General features: G+C 41.6%; 3 protein-coding genes across 3 annotated transcripts; 1 reads left to right on the forward strand and 2 right to left on the reverse strand.

Annotated features, from left to right (window-relative positions):
- Positions 1-5,121: 5,121 nt before the first annotated feature.
- Positions 5,122-6,634, reverse strand: fahd1 (fumarylacetoacetate hydrolase domain containing 1). The gene has a single exon (XM_084468487.1). The coding sequence runs from the start codon at positions 6,415-6,417 to the stop codon at positions 5,752-5,754; it is 666 nt and encodes a 221-aa protein (XP_084324613.1). The 5' UTR covers positions 6,418-6,634; the 3' UTR covers positions 5,122-5,751.
- A 151-nt stretch (positions 6,635-6,785) lies between these two features.
- Positions 6,786-11,800, forward strand: hagh (hydroxyacylglutathione hydrolase). The gene is made up of 9 exons (XM_084468364.1): positions 6,786-6,914; positions 7,326-7,510; positions 8,170-8,234; positions 8,327-8,444; positions 8,821-8,929; positions 9,102-9,205; positions 9,451-9,552; positions 9,641-9,720; positions 10,527-11,800. Exons 1-9 carry the CDS (start codon positions 6,842-6,844, stop codon positions 10,624-10,626), a joined length of 936 nt encoding a protein of 311 aa, XP_084324490.1. The 5' UTR covers positions 6,786-6,841; the 3' UTR covers positions 10,627-11,800.
- LOC311343405 (cytosolic Fe-S cluster assembly factor narfl-like) lies at positions 11,005-17,066 on the reverse strand. Its single transcript, XM_084468260.1, has 11 exons — positions 16,990-17,066; positions 16,295-16,390; positions 16,041-16,184; positions 15,756-15,888; positions 15,166-15,300; positions 14,772-14,890; positions 14,361-14,490; positions 14,185-14,257; positions 13,686-13,823; positions 13,253-13,410; positions 11,005-12,877 (listed from the first exon to the last, which is right to left on the reverse strand). The coding sequence occupies exons 1-11, from the start codon at positions 17,053-17,055 to the stop codon at positions 12,636-12,638; spliced, it is 1,434 nt and encodes a 477-aa protein (XP_084324386.1). The 5' UTR covers positions 17,056-17,066; the 3' UTR covers positions 11,005-12,635.
- Positions 17,067-17,970: the final 904 nt, after the last annotated feature.

The raw sequence follows: 17,970 nt of genomic DNA on the forward strand, positions 1-17,970 counted from the left end.
GACGACACCACAGCCAGGTCTCGTGACATGCTACACAGCACACATAGCAGGCTGTCACCAACGGTCATTCCCCTAGACACAGACACAGACCAGTTCTAAAACTGTTCGCATGCAAGACCTTCTCACGAAACATCGTCTGGTGGTGAGCAGTGTAGAACAACCAGCTGAAAGGTACTGGGTTAGATCCCCAATGTCTGAAGCTGAACAAAGCATTCTGAAGCACGATGTCAATGCCCTACTTGCTAATAACTTCTGACACACACACACACACACACACACACACACACACACACACACACACACACACACACACACACACACACACACACACAGATACACACTTTCTAGTAAGTAGTAAGTCTATCTACACTCTTTCTCTGTCTAGTTAGTAGTACTGTATATATATACTACCAGTCTATTTACATACTTTTTCTATATAGTAAGTATATCCTAGTGGTTAGTCAGACTACTTTATTTCTCTATCTATTTAGTAGTTTATTCCACTAGTTAGTCTATCTGGTTAGTATATCCTCCTAGATAGTCTATCTACACTTTTTCTCTATCTAGTTTGTAATATATTCCACTAGCTGGTCTATCTACACTTTCTATATCAAGTCATATTGTATATTTTAGTTGTTAGTTAATCTATCGACACTCTTTCTGTATCCAGTAATTAGTATATCTTAGTTGTTAGTCCATCTAGCTACACACAATAACAGGCGGGCGGGGTTGCATTGTTCTTCTCATCAATGACCAAACACCACTTCAGAGGCTGCTAAATGCCTGATCCAGAACTGTGCTTATGGGTCTTTGAAGCTACCGTTGAAGCTACCGTCGTTCCCAAGGGGCCAATGAACCATGGGATTTAAAATAAAGAAAAACACACACGACCCATTACCTCTTCTCTAGATCTATTCTAGCACAAGCATGAAAAGTGCTTTGTGGTGGCTTTGAGCCATATCCCTCCCCCAAACTGAGGAAAGCCTTATTGAATCTGTCATACCTGGCTCCCCATTGATGGACACACCGGCCCCCAGGGGCCCTTGAGGGCCAATGCTTAGGCTTGGGTGATACGATGTCCCAGAGTGATGGGAGATAGATGTACGAGGACTCGGGTTACGGTAGACAGGCCCAGGACAGGCCGCTGGGGCTAGGGCATGAGGGGGAGGGGGGGGGGGTGAAGCGCCCTGATTGATCCTGAAAACAGAGAGGCCTGTGGGAAAGAGGGAGGTGTAACTGAACCGGGAACAGATGTTTGACAGCGCTGGAAGAATGTGGTCATTCCCATGCAGGTAGTCTTCTTCAACTTCACACGCCCGTGCTCAAACACATTTGAGGAAATGTGATATTCAATATTATGTCACTGGAATTGACAGGAATGGTGTGAAGTTGAACATTTTTTTTCCCTATTTGTTACATCAAATGGTAAGTTTGGGATCCTTAAAATATGCAGTTTACAAGCACATGTCAGCATAGAATAAGATAAATGTTGAAAGCATTAATGGTGCTGATATTTGTTGGTTTTGACAAAAGGTAAAATCAGGACAAAACAGTAGTAGACTGAAGACCCATTCTTAAAGGTGAACTGATTAGAAATTACACTCAAGGACATACAACTGAATACAGACTCCTGAATTAGGATTAATGTCATCATGTAATCAGTAATGTAATCAGACTTTATATTAATATCTAAAGTCTAATGGCAGACAAGTTCAAATCTGGTGACCGGGTTATTTCACTTTATATCGCTACATGTTGGTTTAATTGTAGACTAATCATTTTGCTAGAGTCTGGGATCTGTAGTGGAATAATTGCCAAACATAAACTCGGCCAGCAGACATACAAAAAAAAAAATCTGTAAAGGTTTAAAATGAACACCGTGTGCATACCAGCCAATGTAGAAGAAGTACAATGTTCAATATCCCCTTCTGAAAAAAATAAATTTATATTATTATTTTATGTTACGCATTACTATTCCTTGGTAGGAAACAGGAAACAGGAAACAAGGTTTAACCTGGTTTCAAGCCTAGGCCAGTGTCATCTCAACCAGACGTTCTGCTTTATAGATGAATAGGGCTAATGGCGCGTTTCCACCGGTGGCTGCGGTTCGGCTTGGTATGAATAGGTGCGGCACGGTTCACGTTTCCACCGCCAAAAGTGGGTGGAGTCCGGACTTAGCCGTGATTAGCCATACTTATCTCTCAATACTCCTCCGTTGGGGTACCAAGATGTCTGAAAGGGTGCCAACAAGTTTGAGTCACACATGTCGTCCGTTGATTGGTCAACAGAATCGTCACTTCTGTGCGACAGGGGGATATATTAGGCGAGTTTCAGATCAAGCATGCGTTGCGTTGCCTCGCACAACATAATGCATTCTGGGATAAAAACGTCAGAAATGCTGGTGATAACTTCCCTAGGAGACATGTCACATGGCTTTAAAAACTTGCGGGAGCTCCAGGGTATGTCCCTCCGTCTGCTTTTCTGTGCATATGGGCTGTTTCCCAATATGCAGCCTTGCTATAACGCTTCCTTGCGAGTCGCGTCCTATGGAGATGAGGCTAGAGTGCTGGCTAGAGTGCTGCCTAGCGTTTGTAGTGTTCAGAGTTTGGAACGACTTGCTAGTGTGGAAGCGCTTCCGCTTTTTAATACTGCTCCAGTGGTAAATATTATAATATTGTATTTATATTATAATATTGTTATTGGCGACAGTAGTTGGTTTAAACACCAGCTACGTACATATTAAAACAAATCAATCCATGCAAAATATAGCCTGTCAATACGTTGCAAAAATGTTAGAAAAAAATCGCACAGGTCTTTAAGCTTAATTTTTTGCATTTACATGATTAATCTATAAAAAGCAATACGGCACAAAATATTTCTGAAAATGTTCAAATAACTTCACTTGTGTAAAGCAAAGTGTATTGCTTTCCATCCGCAATTTTTAAGTACCCCGTGCAACGGATTGTGTGGATTTTGGCTCGTTGAGGAACCAGCGATGCATCCTTGAAAAATCTCAGAATTCTCAAAAACAAAGGACGCTCAAAGGGGGAAAATTTCCGAGTGTTCTCAACATTGGAACAGTGCTTGTCGGCATTGTATCACGTGGCGTCCTTAAAAGGGCAGCCATTGAGCATTCTTCCTTCACATTGGGAAACTTGGAGAGGCGTGCCCTCTCCCAAACTATGCTTGTTCAAACTACGAGAAGTGCACCTGTGTCCGACTTGACGTGGTGGGAACTTGTTCTCAAGTCTCATGCATGCATGCGCTCAAATGCATATGATCTGAAACACGCCTAATGTGCCATTCATGTGTCCTGGTAATAACGAGACTCCTCGTCAGTGACTACGCTCACTAGTGGTGGATTTCATGATTTGTTTGAATGAATCAGTTTGCGTCAGTCAGTTCGCCAAGAAGAGTCGTTCGAATCGTTTGTTTGTTCGTTCAGTCGCGTTTCCGGTAGCGGTGAATCATGGTTCTCAGTCACTGAGTCGGTCAGACTCAGCTCCTTCCTCGTTCTCATTCAAACAAATCACGAATGCATAGTTCTCAGCTGAGTCGGTCAGACTCAGCTCCTCCCTTGTTCTCATTCTCAAACGAATCACGATCGTGCAATGGTGCAAACGGTCATCAATCAACACAACATTAACTAAGTTCCTTTTAGCTAAAGAGCGCTTCATGTTCGGAATCGGATATTGTTGCCCGTCTGGCTGTCGTGACTTCTCAGTCCTTGAGTCTTCACCGCTAAACACAGTCAGTAAACGAATGGCGACTCAGCGACTAGTGGGTGGAGCTGGGAGTCGAGTCTCAGAGAACGAACGATACGAACTGAAATGGGGAATCAGGTCGGTTCTTCCATGTTAAAGAGTCTGAGAAGAGAACTGATTTGTTCGCGAACCATCACTAACGCTCACACTCGACAGCGATCGTTCATGTGCACTGCGTTCGGAATCTAAATGTGGTAGGCCTATATATCACACCAACAGGATACCGCCACCATATGTGGGACGTGGAACATAGGTTCCGTGTTTGTAGCCTATCACCTACTGTCCTTTTGCTTTTATTCATGAGAAGCACATTGTATTGCCACTGTATGGAAGGCTACACTTGCCCTTATCTAGAGCTGGTTTACCAGTACACAAAGTTTAAAAACTGAGCAAAGTCGAGCGGAGACTCCTCCGCTGGCAGAGCAGCCGGAGGAGTCCGCATACGACCGATAGGTCGGAATAATGGAGCGTCTGAGAAATTATATGGACCCGAAGTGAACTGACAGCTGTCTACCAAAAACATCTTTCTCGAATGCCGCCTGAATTTGTTGTTGCTGGTGACGTAAAGAGGTGAACCGGTGGCTCTATTACCACTAGTTGAAATGGGCACAGCGCCTCCTATCATACCGGGGCATGACACGCTTCGGCCAATGAATCGATTTACTCACCGCCATGTATACCCGGACAATTGCAGTTGTCCAATTGCAGAGCATAGTCAAACTATGGCTTTAATCGGGTTAAGCTGTGCATGTAAAGTGTTCAAAGCTTTCCTCCGAGCTTAAGGTCCGAACCTCCTGGAAACACAGAGCGTTGAAGGCGGCATCGGTTTGCAAAATCTGGCCCCAGTTGCCGAAGGGAGTAGAATCATCAGAGCGTCATGAGGTGTCGTTCACAAGAACTTTCCAACGTCGCGAAAATATTTTCCCCATAATTCCCAGCGATCTGAACGGGCCATAACAAACAAACACAGTACCCGCAAGGTACTTATGGACAACGATGAAAGCTTCATTTATTGAAGAAAATGTCACTCAAAAGTTTGCCATCCTTCTTGGATGTCCTACATTGTTGCTCTTTGTTTATTGTGTCGCGTTCTTCTTTTTCATTGGATTTATTAGTAGGCTACACTGTGTCAGGCTGCTATGTCACGATGGTTACATAGCTGCCGCGGCTATCACCATCCGGCTTAAATCCCGCCCTACTGTAAGGGTACTGTCGGCGGTGGAAACGCAAGCCGCAACTGAGCTGGGGCAAACCGCACCTTCACTACTGGGCCAAGGCGTGCTGGGCCTAAGCGCACCCACTGGTGGAAACGCGCCATAAGGGTCCTATCTATTCAAAGAAAACTGGGCTACTGATGAAAATGTATTTATTTTAGGACACTTCTTGACAACAAAGTACTTGATTAAATGGAGCATGATCAAAATACACTGAATGTCTCCAAGGAAGGAAGACAACTAAAGGAATCTACACATTAAGCAAGTCAGAAGATTGTCATGGCCTCTGTATTAGACCCCGAGGCTGCAGCGGCAATGCAATTGATAACTAACATATCACCATGAATTGAAGAGAGGAAGGGAGATTTAATTTGGTGCAAGGAGAATCTATACAAATGCATTTTAAACGAGTTACAATTTAATTAATTTCTATATAAATTTGATTTCTTCCATTTTTCAAAAAAGGACAGTATTTAATGAATGAAAAGTATACGTTATGTATTTACATATATACGTTACGTATATTTGTAAATCATCTTTCATTTACTATGGGCTTAAAAATATATGTAGTTAGCAATCATAAGTATTCGCTAGATATTTTTTGTTGCAAACACTGGCGCAAGAGTGGCGCCACCTGCTGGCCAATACACAACATTGAAATAATTTAAGTAGCCTTAATAACAAATTAAATCACATGTAAATCCATTTTTAATAATAAATCATTTCCAAACTACACTTGCATCCATACATTTGTTAAATCACACATGATTTTCTTATTGGTGATTTTTTTGATGTACTTTGAAGTTCATGGTGATGACGTCTTCTATACCCGCCTGGAGCTCGTCGTGCTCCTGTACGGCGGAGACCCCTTTCGGCGTCCCGGTCAAAATAAGGTCGCCCTCCTCCAATGTGATGATCTCGCTTATGTAACTGATGAGAAAAGGAATGGAGAAAATCATCTGAGCCGTGCAGCCGTTCTGTCGCAACTGGTCATTCACCTTCAACCACAGCGTCACGTTTCCCGGGTCGGGGATCCGTTCTTTGGGAATGAATTCGCTTATGGGGCAGGAGGTGTTGAAAGCTTTAGCCAGTGTCCACGGCAGACCCTTGGACTTGCAATCTTCCTGGATGTCTCGGGCTGTCATGTCCAAACACAACGCGTAGCCCGCAACGTGGTCCATCGCGTTACTCTGTGAGATAGCCGTGCCGCCCTTGCCAATTACAACACCCAATTCAACTTCATGGTGCAAGTTGCTGGAGTACAAGGGGACCAGAATAGGGGAGCCCTCGGTAACATATGCAGAAGGTGGCTTCAAGAACAAAATAGGCTCTGTAGGAAGAGCATTCTTTAATTCCTTTGCATGGTCAGCATAATTTCTTCCCACGCAGATGATTTTCCTGCCCCATTCCCAGAACCGAGATATATTTCGCGCAGTCATTGCGTGTCTCAAATAAAGTTTTCATCCGCTTCGAAGCAGTCCGCACCTGTAAAAACGACCTTTGACAGCAAAACCCTCCCACTTCCGTGTGGTGTGTCAATCTACGGAGCCTCAAATGTAACAAATATTTTGGCCTAAATTAGCAAACATTGATACAGGATTCCTAGTGGTATATACAGTCACGAATGCATACTGAATAGTATCCCCATATCCCTATTGTTGTGCATGCTATGACATGCAATCAAATAATGTTATCAATAGATCACACACTGTAGGCCACCGTTCCAAGCAACCCTACTACTTAACACTCCCCCCTCACCCGATTGGTTGAGTCGAGGAGGTTAAAGTTGATATGTGACGCACAACTACACGCCAACCAAACCCAAAGGAACCAGTTTACCTGATTACAGATACCAAAGTTGTTATGTTATTCAGGTCATTGATAACGAATGCCTGCACTCTTGGTTTTCTCGGAGCTGCAACGACTTACAGCCTTGGTTTGTTGTTATTTTCTTCGTTAATAAGCACACACTTGAGTTTGGTGCACTTTGTTGGTTGTATAACCAGTAACGCAATCTTTATTTAGACTCACTGCTTGCCAGGCTGTCTGCTTTTTGTTTTGGTTGTACGCTGACGTTCAGCTTATTATTAAGAACTCGTATAGCTGTCGTAATCATCAAAAAACACGTGTTTGAACGACGTTGCTTATTTAATGAACGTGCCGTTATTTTCACGTTTTCAAGAAGTGTCCAGCATAACTTGACACAAGCCAGACCTATTTAATTTGCCTAAAGGGTATTGAAGCTAATTGTAATGCTTTCCAAAATTGTAGTTCGGTTGTTGATATTCTATTCTTTCTGTCAATATCAATGTCATTGTAAACCTTTAACTGTAATACATCCATCCAGTCCCTGTGAAAGTGAAAGCCCAGGCTGCTGCTCTCATCCACGACCAAGTGAGGAAGTCATCGGTTGTCGAACAATCCACCATGAAGATTGAACTACTTCCAGCGCTCAGTGACAATTACATGTACCTTATGATCGACGTGGACTCCAAAGAAGCGGCTATCGTCGACCCCGTCGAGCCGATCAAGGTAGGTTGAGTACTCCCATTGTATACTAACTCTTTCTTAACTTCAGCGACTATAAATCCTTATCTCAATGTGACTGTGTGTCTGTACAAATGAACAGGTAGTGGCAGGACATGACAGGACATGATTAAACATGAGTAAAGTAGTTGTCTGTTTTCCTGTTTTGTTCGCTAGCTGTTAATTTGTGTACAGACACTGGAATATATTCTTGAATATATCTGTCATCACTGAAATGCCACATAATTCCCTAACCAAACTTAGAAACTCATTTAGGCCATAAAACCCCATTTTTTTAGGCCATAATATGTAGTTGTTGGGCATAACATTATATGGTCATGGTTTGGTGAAACCAGAGGATGAATCACATAGAACAGACTCAGGGTGTCTTGAAACATGTACCTTGTACCAAGGGCTTAGGCCTGGTATAGCGATCACTGCCCATAGAGAAGATGGATGGAAACCAAATAAAATTCTGGATGGAGTTCCCCCACTAACACCTAGTGTATGCTCATAAAAGCCAATCAAGAGAAGCTTCCCATTTAGGTGGAGCCACAAACTTTGACTGAATAAAATAATGCATTGGGGACAGCTAAGTTCTGTATGACAACACCATTGAGATCAGTTTAATAAGCTAACGTTCAGCTATGGCTGTGCCATTACAGGTTATTGAAGCAGTCAGAAAACATGGAGTACGACTCACGACAGTGTTGACAACCCATCACCATTGGTAAACAATATTGCCTACTAATGCAATTTGAAAATAGTGTTGGCATCCTGATGGTCATTGCAGGGGGTAACATAAGCCTGTTGGCTCTGCAGGGATCATGCCGGTGGGAATGAGAAGATGGTGAGGTTGATGCCAGGACTAAAGGTGTATGGAGGGGATGACCGAGTCGATGCCCTCACGAAGAAAGTCACTCACTCCAACACATTCAAAGTAACACTCTGTGAATGGCTGAATGCACATCCAAATTGTAGGTGTTCTTGAGCAAGATGGCTGTCCAATACTTGAGTTGTGTATTCCATATCTGTTTCAAAGTGTTTTCGGATTTTTAACTGCTTGATTACAAAACAGTATTAGTAGCTATGATGAGACATGGAAGAAATTGGTGTGGTCGTAACGCAAATGCCTCATGCATTGTACATGCCTCATTCAATTTCATTCATATCTTTTACATACTGAAGATATATTAGTTTTTTCCTCTTTTTAATTGTTTTCACTATGTTGTACTCTGAATCCCAATTGTCCATTCTGGGTTTAATACAGTTCTTTATTAAAGTGCATTGAACCATACTTCCCTGTGCGTTCCAAGGTTGGCTCCCTCACCGTGAAATGCCTGTTCACTCCATGTCACACGACCGGCCACATCTGTTACTATGTCACCAAAGAAAACAGCACCGAACCCCCAGCAGTGTTCACAGGTATCGCCGCTGAGGTTGGCCTATGCCCTCTTTGTGTACGATAATGATCGTACAATTTCCCCATGTCCACATCTATAGGCATCCTTGAGAAAGATGCTTTTTGCAGTAAAACAAAGTATGGCATGGATCACATGAGTTCCCCTATGATGTAGGCTCCATTCATTTGTTCCAGGTGACACACTCTTTGTTGCCGGCTGTGGTAAATTCTTCGAAGGCACGGCGGAGCAGATGTACAAGGCCCTGATAGAGACTCTTGGAAAACTTCCACCTGAGACGGTAACTACTGCTTCCAAAGACTTATTCTGTAATGTAAACCTAATTTACTAAAATATACAAAACAAATGCATAGTAGACAGGAGCCATCATTATACTTCTACTCCTATGACTTATGACATGGCGAATATGGGACCATAGATGTTTTATTTCCCTTTACTTTAAGTCATTTTTTGTAGCAGAGGGAAATGGTTCAAAGGTGCCTTGTAGAATCAATTTCCCGGTAATATTTTCCTTTGTGTTTTCAGCGTGTTTACTGCGGTCACGAGTACACCGTCAGCAATCTGAAATTTGCACGACACGTGGAACCAGACAATGAAGACATTCTGAAGAAGCTAGAGTGGGCCAAGGTATCTTATCTCATGATTTCCTTTCAGTGACGCTTATTGCTTGTCATTGTTTGGGCCTATGAGAATAACATACGACGTAATCCTATAGGAACAATGCGACAAGGGTGAACCTACCGTTCCATCCACCGTGGCAGATGAATTCACATACAACCCTTTTATGAGAGTAAAGTATGTAAATTCCAGTTATCTACTATCTATTATTATTATGAGAAAAGCCTATTTTTTTTACTTAAAGCGCCAGTGAACCCACTGCTTCATGGTTCCGACCCACGCTAACTTTCTGATATTTCCTCAGTACCTTTGTTGTGTAACTGTTATTAGTGTTTTAATAAGCAATGTTGTATATGAAATGCGGCACCCACCATAGCGTTATACTAAGGTGTCCGGGAAGTCTAACCTTCACTCGGACACGGACATTAAATGCATCGCTGCTCAGACGGACCATTAACACACACACCATAGCGGTATACTAAGGCCCCGTCCCGTTACTCTCCCCTTAACGAGAACACTTGCTTTGAGTTCCGAGTTTTGGTATTAAATAAATTGCTGCTCAGACAGAGCTTTATCATCGTTATACAATAAGTGTCTGAAAAGCTAAACATTCTTGCGGACACCGCAATCAACCAGTGCCCAGACAGCGCTCCACACATCCACCTGGGTCCTGAAGTCAGAGTGCCTCGGAAAAGGTGCTCGGACGTCACAAAAAGAACGCCACTTGTGTACAAGTGGAACGTTCAAAGTGTTTTGGGGAAAATGGCAAAAACATAGGATTTTACCCCTTTTTTCTCTAAATCCGGGACATCTCAGTAAATGGCATAGATTACTATGTTGACGATCATATATGACAAATGACCACTTTTAAAACAAATACAATTGGTTTTGGGTTCACTGGCTCTTTAAGTGCGAACATATTTGTGTGGTGGGTAAGATATTTACCTTAACATAAATGTGTTATTTTCTTTGCTTGCTTCTAGGGAGAAGTCGGTGCAAGACCATGTTAAACAGACTGAGGCTATTAACACAATGAGAAGTCTACGGAAAGAGAAGGATAGCTTTAAGGTCCCCAAGCTGTGAAGCTCATTGCGTGAATATGATCTCTGCATGCTATTGGACACACAATAAGTCTTATTTTTTATTTATCTTGAGCTAAAATTGAGCTAAAAAGCTGGAATCCAATGTAATATTTATTTAAAAAAAATAACATAATTCACTTTTTTTACATATACATATTTTGGGGGAAATGGTGCAGGAGCCAATTTGGCATAATGCTTGATTTTAGATTATATGAGGAAGAGAAGTTTTACCTGTAAATAATTTCCACTCTAATGTAATGGCTAATTCCGCAAAGGTGTGTTGTTAATGTATAACACTTTCACACACTGTTGTTCAAGATGTTGATATGGCATTGACAGTTTTTTGATTAGGCCTACGGCTACATATGTTACGTATTCATTTTTGTTGTGTAGAAGCTTTATTGTTAAACACTCATCTATCAAGGATGATACAGCTAAAGAAATCACATATTTGGAAATTATTAATTATACTTTACAAGAAGTTCATCATGTAGTCCGTTTTTGTCAGTTAATCATCAAAGGTCAAAAAATAGTTGGAATGATTCTGTTTAATTAGTTAAGTTTATAAACCACCTGCAGTTGACCTTTCTTTTCAAATGACCTACCACCATGAACGTAATTAAAAAGTTGTGGACGCTTCTGAATAAATTAAAATGCCTTAGAGTTGACATTTGTTGAACTTGTGTGACATTGAACCGAGCCAGTCAATCAATACAGGGATTTTTTCCTAAATTAACCATATTATTCTTGTCCACTCTTCAAGGTCTGTGGTGTCTTTTGAGTCTTTTATAGATCAGTTGTATAGTTTACTTCTGCTGGGTTCAATTGGACACCCAGTTGAACCTAGCCTTATTTTTTTTGGTCTCACAACCAAGTGCAGACGTTACAGAATAATTATTTGTCTTCAGATGACTATGTCAACAAGAATCAAGAAGTAGAATTAACTTATTCATAACTCTTCCTTCTGCTGCAGTTGGGTGTAATAATATCTACATGGCTCCAGTAACTCACATTGAAGATTTCCTGTTCAGCACGCTAAATGTTTCCTGTTAAAATGTGTGCCTTCGAGCTGAAAAGGTTAATGTGGAACTTTCTTTAGAGTTCATGCGCTATCAAGGAAGTGCCCATGTATGGACTGTACTTCCCCTCTCTTAATAAAGTATAAATGCCCTGTCTCAGAGAGAGAGGCCTTCTTTTACACAGATGAACACTCTAAGGTAATAAGAACACTCTTTTACTTAAGAACCAAGTTGCCACATGGACACATTCTTCGTTTGGGGGAACCATAAGGTAATTCTACAAAGGTGTCTCATCTCACTCAAGCCCAATGCATTGAATGATGTGGTTTCCTAACAAAGATGTCAGACAACAAAGTGTGCAACAGAACAAGACCCATTCACCATCCTTGTATGACAAATGTATTGCATGTAATTGTACTTGTTAAAGTTAAGTTTAAGTTCAATTAAGTTGTATTCAACTTTAACTGACATTTTAATTGTAATACTACCTCCTGTGCAGTAACTAAAACAAGGTATTGGAAACGGAAGAGCCGTGTGTCTAATGTTATGATGGGCTTGATCAGATAATTCCATTTAGGGTTAATATCTATGTTCTCAAAGTAATTATTTTAACCACAAACATCCCATGCCATTTGAGTCACAAGGCTTGATAATTAAAAAATAGATATTTAATTACAATCTTCATAATGCAGGAATGATAAAATAGTGAGGATACATTTAGTCATTCTATGAAAATATTAGTAGTCTTCACACAATATACTAGCAGTCTTTCTGCAAACAAAACATCAAAATGTGCAACAAAGAATGTGTGAAAAATGATTAGAAATAATGTTTTCCCTTGGACGGTTCAGAGATACATAACCAAGAATGGCTCACACTATTCTTTTCATGTAGATCGATTCAGGCCTATGGGCGTGATTTCTGTGCATTTCCTTTATTAAAAACCCAAATTAAATTACATATCCTATTCTCCGTCTCCGCCTCCTTATCTTCACCACTTGATGATGAGTCCGTTGGAGATCTTCTCCACTCCGTGGTACTGCGTGCGCAGCAGCTGCCTGGCCCGCTCAGCCCCTACACTGTGAAGCCAGGAGTGGTAGAGCTCTGAGACGCGGGTGTCCTCCTCTGGGACAGAGGCCGTCTCGGCCTTGTAGAGCCGCTCCACCTGCTGCAGGAGCTCCTTGCTGGTCTGATCCGGCAGGGGCTTCAGCTGGCCACCTCCGTTCAGACAGCCTTAGCATGGTGGTGGTGGGGGCCAGGGTGGAAAGAACAACAGAGAACATGTGTTACTTGGAGGTGGATGATAGCAGGGGAATTCATCTGAGTAGGTGTTGGGCATAATAAATGGGCATAATTGACAATGATTTGATAAACACAAATACACAAAAATTGTGTATTTGTGTTTATCAAATTGATTTATACTCCAAAGGCTGTGGCTGTAGTAAGTTTATCTTTTTGAATGGCTTCACATTTATTTTTTCATACTTTTTTTTATTCTTAATACAGCATTCCTATTTATCTGAACTATTACCATAAATATTGGCTTCAATATTGTAAAAAACCACCAATTGTCTTTTTTTTTGCTTCTCCTCCCCTCCTCCCCCTTACCTGAGGGACAGGCCATAACCTCCACAAAGTGGTACGGGGACTTTCCCCTCTTGAGTTTCTGCACCAGGTTTTGGATGTTACGGAAGCCGTAGGTAGTTGCGAAGCGCAGCAACACCACACCATCCTTCTCCAAGGTCACCTCCTGAAAGTCCTTGTTCCTATGGGTGAAGGGGAGATGGTAAGAGGGCAGGACAGTGGATGGAACTGGGTTCGATCCCTTAATGTGCACTGCAGCCTACCTGTTCCAGCATTTAATTACCATTACAAACATAAGAGACAAAAATAAGTAATAAATAAATAATATATTAATAAAATTATAATAAAATAAAAACATGCTAGCAACAACTGACTGGTTGATTTGTCATGAAAAGAATGTCTGTCTCTTCCCTGCACCAGCCAAGCCTTTTGTTGTGGAACATTCTGGAGGACCTACTTGAGTGTCTTGTAGGTGAGCTCCTTCACCTCCTCTCCAAACAGCTTCTTGGCGGTGTGTGTGAACACGTGGTGGAGGTAACCCCCGGACCCACCACCCGCATGGCTCAGTAACTCACCGCCGCTCACGTTGCTGAATCTGCACACAGTTAAACAAACTTCCTCACCATCTAATGCACTTCCAGTATTAATTTAGTTCAATAAATGCAGTCAGACCTCTTTGTTAAATTTGATGTTTTAAAGTCTTTTTAATGTGTTTTATTTACTATTTGCCTATTTATATTTTGATATGTTTTGCAAGGACACCATAGCCCCACCAAACATACTGATTAGGTACCCCACAAATTAAAAACTAAAATCCAATCATAAATAGGAGTTTAGTTGGGGGGGAAGAAAAAAATCAATCTTTTAGAACTAATATATAACATAACTCTTTTTATAGCTCCAGTGCCTATTGTGGAACTACAGCAAGCACCGGTTCGACCAGATCAATCACTTACAGTTCATCTAGGGGCGCATCCTCGACCTCATTCAGAATCACCTTCTCCTGCTCCAACATGCTCAGAACTTCTCCTACAGTGACATCAAGTGGACAATGCATCAAAGGTCAAGAAGAAAAATATATGACTGGTGTCACACACACACACACACACGCACACGCACACGCACAACTTGCCAGAGGTGATGACGAGGTCCACCTCCCGGGACTCTGCTTCTTCGAGGTAGAAGTCTGGCCGGGAGGCCTCTAGTTTCTTATCGTAGCAAGGCATCACCGCTACGTGAAAAATCTGCCGAGGACTCAAGCCCTGACCATAAAATAAAACACTATCATCATCATAGTGTTCAGTTAATCACAGTTTATAACTGCATGAAATGAATGGTACAGGTGTGGTTTTGCCAATTTGGGCACTTCCCCATAGGGAAAAGTAAACCACGAGGAACCAAGAAACCAATTATCAACCAATCAACCACTGAAATGAACAATATATTTGCCATTTATCCACAAGCTTATAAACAGACAACCACCAATACAGAGAGGCGACAGGATATTTTGATTAGGTGACATTATCTGTAACTCTTCCCTCACCTGTGCTTCAGCGAAGTAGTCCTTCACCAGGGATCCCATCATCTGCTGGGGAGAGCGTGTGGTGCTGATATATGGAAGGATGAACTCCCCATGGGTCTTCTCTGCATAGCAGATCCAACCTTATAAATATAAACACACAAACACACTTCTAACTGCACCATGGGTGTTGGTCATTTTACAGATAAAGCCTGATGTCATTTTTTTTAATTTCAGCTTTAATAAAGGTTCAGAAGTAGTACTGAACTTCACACTTAAAAAGGCAGGAATAGTAAGATTTACATCACAACATTAATAGTAAACAAAGTCCTTGCGTGTCATAGTGAGCACTAAATCAGCCAGCTCTGGTTAGCAGGTGTGTCTGGGTCATGGCTGGGTCATCTGAATGTAATAATACCTGGGCAGGCAGATGTCAACATGGGCAGAGCTGTCTTGTCCTGCTCCCTCCTCTGGAAGCGCTCCAGGAACTCCAGCTGGCTCTCCAGCAAACTGAAGGTCCGGCTGAAGCCTGTGTCGAAGACGTGATGGACCCCTGTAATGTAACCCAAGCATCGTTAGTACCATGTTATTACTAGAATGCCAGGCTACACCCTGACTGCACAGACCTCTACAACCTATACACCTTGTGCAAACACTTTTCATTTATTTATGTATTAAAAAAGGGACAATGGTCATTGACTGTACCAGAGTTAGCTGAATTTAGTTGATGTTGATAGATATCCATCTATCAATACATTTTGATAAGCCATAACAAGCCATTCCAAACTCACACCTATAGTGAAATCACACACGAGATGTTTAAATAGACAGATTTTAACCTGATGTTTTGATTGTGTAAAATGTGTATATATGTAAATATGAAATTATATTTATATTATGTGTTGTCTTCCTATTTTTGTCACCTGCCTTAGATTATTAGTATTGTGAATTTAATTGAATTTTTGGCAGCAAGGCTATACTAAGGAGGTACTCTGCGATTCCACTGACCGAGGCCTTTGAAGAAGGACGTGAGCCTCCGGCCTGTCTCGCTGCTACTCATCCCGAAGCGTGCGGCCAGGGAGGCTCTGGACTGGGGCGAAACTGACACCACCACCACCACCTGGTCTGTGGCACTGGCCAGCTGGGTTGGCCAAAGAAAAGACAGACGTGTGCATATCTGCCATATGGATTGTACATATTCCAACTCAATAGTAGATATCTACTAGCTTACCTTAAATGTCAATTATCTTATTGTCTAGCATGTACCTTACTGTAGAAAACAGTCTCATGTACCTTGTTACTGCGGAGCACCTTGAAGATCTCCTCCTGACTCTGCTGGGCGATCAGGACACTTTCAGCAGAGGTGATACAGCCACTACATGCCAGACAGTCGTTTAATGTGATCTTGGCTTTCTCCAGCTTCTGCTTTCCGCCATCCTAGGGACACCGAGAAGGTTTAATTTGAATATGTTAATGTTAAGAGTTTGCCACTGTTGTGTTGGTCAAATGGTTTAAAGGGCCCTACGTGGCTTGAGAGCTCCCCCTACCTGATCGATTTGGAAGTAGCTGCCATCGTCTTCGATTTGTATTTTGGCAACAGATTTCCCTTTCTTCTTTTCTAGTTTGACAGGTTTGACACATTCCTGTTAAAAAAAGCAAAATACTTCCAATATTATTTCCATTATTGCACAATATGTGCACACATAATATCGTAATAGTGTACCCCATGGTTTTGATATCCCGTGGTTATGAACAAAAAAATAGTTAAGAAAATACCAGCAGGAAAATAACCGTTTAAAAACAGAAACACCCTCATTATGATGTATCAGATGGTTGCAGCAAACCAACTTGAAATACATATTTAATTTGCTGTAACCAACATAATGACGTTAGTGCTGAGTCATGGTAGAGTAACAAGAGTAGCAATCCTGCAGTGCAAACAAATGGTTGTACTACGAACTAATAGTCATTAACTATATGTAGGAAGATGTACACAATATATCACAATATCAGCACAAATATAAATATACTACAACCTCAAGTTAACGTTATATTTACGTTAACGTTATATTTCTCAATCTATTGGACTGCATGAGGTATGTCAACCAAACGCATGGAGCAGTACTGTCAGTGTACACAGCCTACTGTCAACGTTACGGTGACTAAAATATCATGGCAATAGCAGGAAACGTCTACAAGAACATTTCAATATAATCAGATTTCATGAAGTAGATGTCAATACCTGGGAAGGCGTTATGAAATCATCAAGATCTGTCAGCTTCAAAACACCACTGAAGTGAGAAGCCATGTCTACTGCCGTAAAGTGAAGTGATTAGTTGTTTGGTTTAGTGTCGTGATTCATATGCCAGTGTTTGAATAGGATGTTCCACACTACTACAGAAGCGTAAAGGCCGCCTCATACCGCCGGATCCGGACGAAATTCGTCCGTCGTCAGTTGTATTTAACGTTTTATACTTATATTATACTATATACCTGACCTTTTTATTTTATTGTTCACCTGCTTTGGCAATGCAAATGTATATTTCTCATGCCAATAAAGCTTTTTTTAATTTAAATTTTGAGGAGAGAATCGGGTTGGTGAGGGGTGTCACATGGCACCGCCGCGTACACTTTTTGCGCCTTTTTTTTTTTTTTGCCGATTTCGAATGACAAAGCAAAATCATCTCCTCTACAGATGCCATGTTTGCGATTGTCGCTGCCGGTAATTTGCGACACGACAGTCACTGCCCTCTAGAGGATGTATTGCGTAACATCCATAACAACGCTGAAACAGGACGGAGGTATGAAGGGTAGTACCGGAGACAACGTTTAGTACGGACGGACGAATTTCGTCTGGATCCGGAGGTATGAATGGGCCTTAACACGTTGGGGGAACCATAAGGTAATTCCACAAAGGTGTCTCATCTCACTCAAGCCCAATGCATTGAATGATGTGGTTTCCTAACAAAGATGTCAGACAACAAAGTGTGCAACAGAACAAGACCCATTCACCATCCTTGTATGACAAATGTATTGCATGTAATTGCATGTTCTTGTTAAATTCAACTAAGTTCAATTAAGTTATTGTATTCAACTTTAACTGACATTTTGATTGTAATACTACCTCCTGTGCAGTAACTAAAACAAGGTATTGGAAACGGAAGAGCCGTGTGTCTAATGTTATGATGGGCTTGATCAGATCATTCCATTTAGGGTTAATATC

Source organism: Micromesistius poutassou (assembly GCF_964030765.1).
Source record: "Micromesistius poutassou genome assembly, chromosome: 1".
Lineage (NCBI taxonomy): Eukaryota > Metazoa > Chordata > Actinopteri > Gadiformes > Gadidae > Micromesistius > Micromesistius poutassou.